The 4,061-nt window shown below is 39.0% G+C and overlaps 1 protein-coding gene across 1 annotated transcript; it reads left to right on the top strand.

Annotated features, from left to right (window-relative positions):
* Window positions 1-2,562: 2,562 nt before the first annotated feature.
* Window positions 2,563-2,987, top strand: LOC110905943 (auxin-responsive protein SAUR21). Its single transcript, XM_022151344.2, has one exon. The coding sequence runs from the start codon at window positions 2,617-2,619 to the stop codon at window positions 2,914-2,916; it is 300 nt and encodes a 99-aa protein (XP_022007036.1). The 5' UTR covers window positions 2,563-2,616; the 3' UTR covers window positions 2,917-2,987.
* The last annotated feature ends 1,074 nt before the right edge of the window (window positions 2,988-4,061 follow it).

Here is a 4,061-nt window from a genome sequence, read left to right as displayed (position 1 = left end):
ATCGTGTTCAACGATGACGGGAATTTTAGAATACTGGACCCGATGTGGCTGGTGAATATGTCAGCGTCCGATATCATGAAGTTGTACAGGCACGACATCATTTATGAAGATAAGGATGCTCAACAGGCCTTGAAGTTTCAACGGATTGCTTGCTACTTCTATTACCGGGGAATACATTCTGGTAGTTCCTGGTCCGAGCGTCACCTCTGAAGATCAAGATGAAGAACGAAGACGAGTAACAGACAAGGGGGAGTTTGTTGATGCACTTTTTGTGTCTGTTACTAGTCTTGTATGTAATGTCGTATTTTGTACGGTCTTTAATCTTTTATCGAGTCTGTATCCGTAGTCGACCAAGTCGGATATCCTCCTATCCGCTTGTGTCCGACGTGTTTTGTCTCTCCTTGTATGTATTTACAGTAAAACTATGCATGTCGCATGTAAGGGTAATTATGTCAATGTGTAATAACCTTCTATGCTATCTGTTTCTGCAAACTGTTGTGTAGAAACAGTTTACAAATTGCAGGCCTTGACGAAACAGGCCTGTTTCGTCAATTTGATGTCGACGAATCAGGCTTGTCTGTTTCGTTTGTGATTCGTCAAGGTAGTCAACGAATCAGACTTGATTCGTTGACTGTTGGGCTTTTTGTTGGGCTTGTCTCTGTTTCGTCAGCCCACCTTCTGATTCGTCAAGACTCTAAGCCCATCTGCTATATAAAGGCACAGAAGGTTTCACAGAAAGGTTAGAGATGCCAGTTTACCCCTTGTGCTTGTAAGAACTGTGTTTGTATCAGTTTGCATTTCTCATCAAGTTAATCAAACGATTGTGTTTCTTTGATTAACCCTTGTGCTCTTTATGTTCTGTGTTTGATTGGCCAAGTTAAGTGGTTTCCGCACACTTAGCTTTGTTTGTTATAAACAAGGATTCCGTAGTGAAAATCGATCCTCCGATTTAGGGACCTACAATTTTACATGTTCTTGTAATACTTGTAAATGATGTCCACATAAGCATGTCACAGGAACAACAAAGGCAACATTTCTGACCACTACAATCATTAGACATGAAAAAATCAGCACACAGCAACTTGACTACATGTACAAAGATATGATTTAAAGGAGATGTTCTAAAAGTTCGCATGTCATATGTAATGATCAACCTGGACGAGACATCCAAAGAACGTTTACTGGAGGTTCTTGGTATTGCAAAACTGTTGATACACTTTTGTGTGGACGCGGCACGTTCGGTTCGACACTTTAACGGAATGAAGACCAAGTCGGATATCCTCCTATCCTACTTGGGTCCGAAAAGTTTGTCTCATTTGTTTTGTAATGTATAAATGAACAATGCATGTTGCATACTTGGTTTATGTCTGTTTGTGTGTTTATAACGGTGGTCTGCAGCAAACTGTTAACAGTTTGCATCATATCCATGTTTGGCAGCCCTCGACGAAACTCAAGTTTCGTCGAGCACTCATATGGGGAAACTCCCTTTGTGATGAAACTCCAAGTTTCGTCATCTAGTGCATGGGGAAACTCCATGATGAAACTGCTAGAGTTTCACCAAGCTAAAGGACAAAACCATCATGTAACTCTAAGTTTCATCATGCTAAAGGACAAAACCATGGTGAAACTTCAAGTTTATCCATGACGAAACTTGTGTTGTGATGAAACTCCTAGGAATTTCACCATACTACAGGACAAAAATCATGGAGTTTTATCAAACCTTGTGTAGTTTCGCCATAAGCCCCCATGTTTCGTCACTGTTGTGTCCAGCTGCCTATATAAACACACATGGTTTTACTTTGAAACTACGAGAGCATAACCCACTGTAAGAGTTTACTTCAAACTGTGTGTATCGGTTTGAACCTTTGTTCTCATCTAATCAATTAAGTGTGATTCATTGGTTACTTTGTGTTCGTCATCATTATCTGTGCTTGGTTTGGCATCGTTACGGGGATTCCGCACCCGTGACCGTGTTTGTTATAAACAAGGATTCGGTTTCGTATTCGATCCTCTCAGATTCGGGACCTACAAAAACCCTACAAATCCAGAGATGAATAATTTATTTTTGACATATTCAATGGGTAAACTTTACATAGATTTATATTTTGTATATCTTTGCTGAGAATTAATAGGTTAATGAATATCCTAGGGGCCAGGGACGATTTTCAAACCACTAATTTGGATAACCAGCTGAACCATCGGTCCTTAGGCGGTAAGACAGAATGACCCAATGTGGAATTTTTGGTTGAAATGCCAAGATACATGCATGTGATATTGGTCCTCTTATTCACTAGTTAATGTGATAAGAACTCTGACCGTATATATTTCCGGGTATAGTCCTTCTTTGCTTGCCAGTGGAGATTGGTGTCCACAAAAGCATCCATAATTTTATTGTAGGGACCCAAAACCATGTGCGTCTGCTCTATCCTCCATATGTCACCGTCTATTGTGAAATGATCATTATATCCTGTTCTTATATAAAGCGTTCAGCATTCCCAATACAACCACATCAAAACTCATCTACAACATCATATCTTTCACCAGGAAGCGCTACTTCGATTCTTATCTTCCTTCAACAACTTTTGTAAGTTAGCAGCCTCTCGCTTCCTTGAAAACATGGCCATACGTATGCCACGCATCATTCAAGCAAGAAAAATTCTCAAACGGTCCCTCTCTAATGGTAGCACCACTCCTGCATCTATGGACATCCCCAAAGGCTATTTTGCCATTTATGTTGGAGAACAAGAGAAGAAGCGGTTTGTGGTGTCTGTATCACTACTAAGCGAACCTACGTTTCAGGAGCTACTGCATCAGGCAGAAGAAGAGTTTGGCTACAACCATCCAATGGGCGGGCTCACGATTCCCTGTAGTGAAGATGTATTCACAGATCTGGCTTCTCGTTTGGGAGCATTTTGACTTGTATACATCTGTCTATATCTACAACAGTTTTGTAAACATCTAACCAGTAGGAGCCATTTATAGTTGTAAATTTAGATCATTGATCCAGATGAATGAAATTTAGTTTGGATATTCTTTTGAGTTCATGGTATTCTATATTTTTATAACATGGTTTTATTTGAACAAGAAGCGAGTTAGTAGCTAGTTAAAAAGGTTTAACTGGATAGCTACACTGAGAATTACATGCTCTCACATTTAGATAAAACCTGACAATAAGAAGATGTTTATACCTAATCCAGATCCTGCCTTGTAAAAAGCATTGAAATAAAGGCAAGGTTACACGTGTACGAGTCCCGAACTTGTTAACAATACAGACTCAGTTTAAATGGTTCTCCTGTTTGAAATTTCTATTAATATAATTACCATGGTCAAGGAAAGAATTCCCACTATAGAGTCTTAAGCGTTCTTAAATGAGCTAGCTAGTGTTTGAGGTTCACACAAACACCTGACTCGAACAAAAAGGCAAGATAGATGTAATGGTGGCAGTCCAGAATTTGAGGTCAGCATAAACACTGAGCTTCAGAGATATTGAAGATAATAATCGCTAGCGCTCAAAAACTTAACCAAACTTCTTAAACCTCCACGTTACGATGTAACGAAGGCATTCTAGAGTTTTTACTCATCTTATGTGTTGATCAACGTGTGTGAAGCAGTCAATAAACAATTTTCAGGAGGCTCAGGTTCCTTGGAAACATAACTCCCTAAGAAATTAAGACTGTATATTTGCTACTTTAAATCAGCAATCTTGAATTAGAGGGTAATTTCCGTTTTGTTTTATATTTAAGCATCGATGTTAGTGGTTAAAGCTGTAGTTTAAACACTAGTTTGGATAACCAAGTCTAATGCAGATCACTAGGTGGGAGGACACAGTGTCCTACAAGTGATAATTGTTGACTCAATCATCAAGACAAAGCCATGTGACATTGGCCTTCTTCACTACTTATTGTACTCAAGGCCATATAATTATTCATGTTGATCTCCTGTTTGGATTGTGATTGAATATCGATGTCCACAAATTCTTTATAATTTTATTTTCAAGATACAAGACCATGTGTGTTTGTTTTATCGTCCATGTGCCCCTGTCTATTATGTACCTCATTATA

The sequence above is a fragment of the Helianthus annuus genome, chromosome 6 (genome assembly GCF_002127325.2).
Source record: "Helianthus annuus cultivar XRQ/B chromosome 6, HanXRQr2.0-SUNRISE, whole genome shotgun sequence".
NCBI classification, from domain to species: Eukaryota; Viridiplantae; Streptophyta; class Magnoliopsida; order Asterales; family Asteraceae; genus Helianthus; species Helianthus annuus.
Note: the sequence above shows the minus strand (reverse complement) of the source record. Positions and strands in the feature narration are given on the sequence as shown.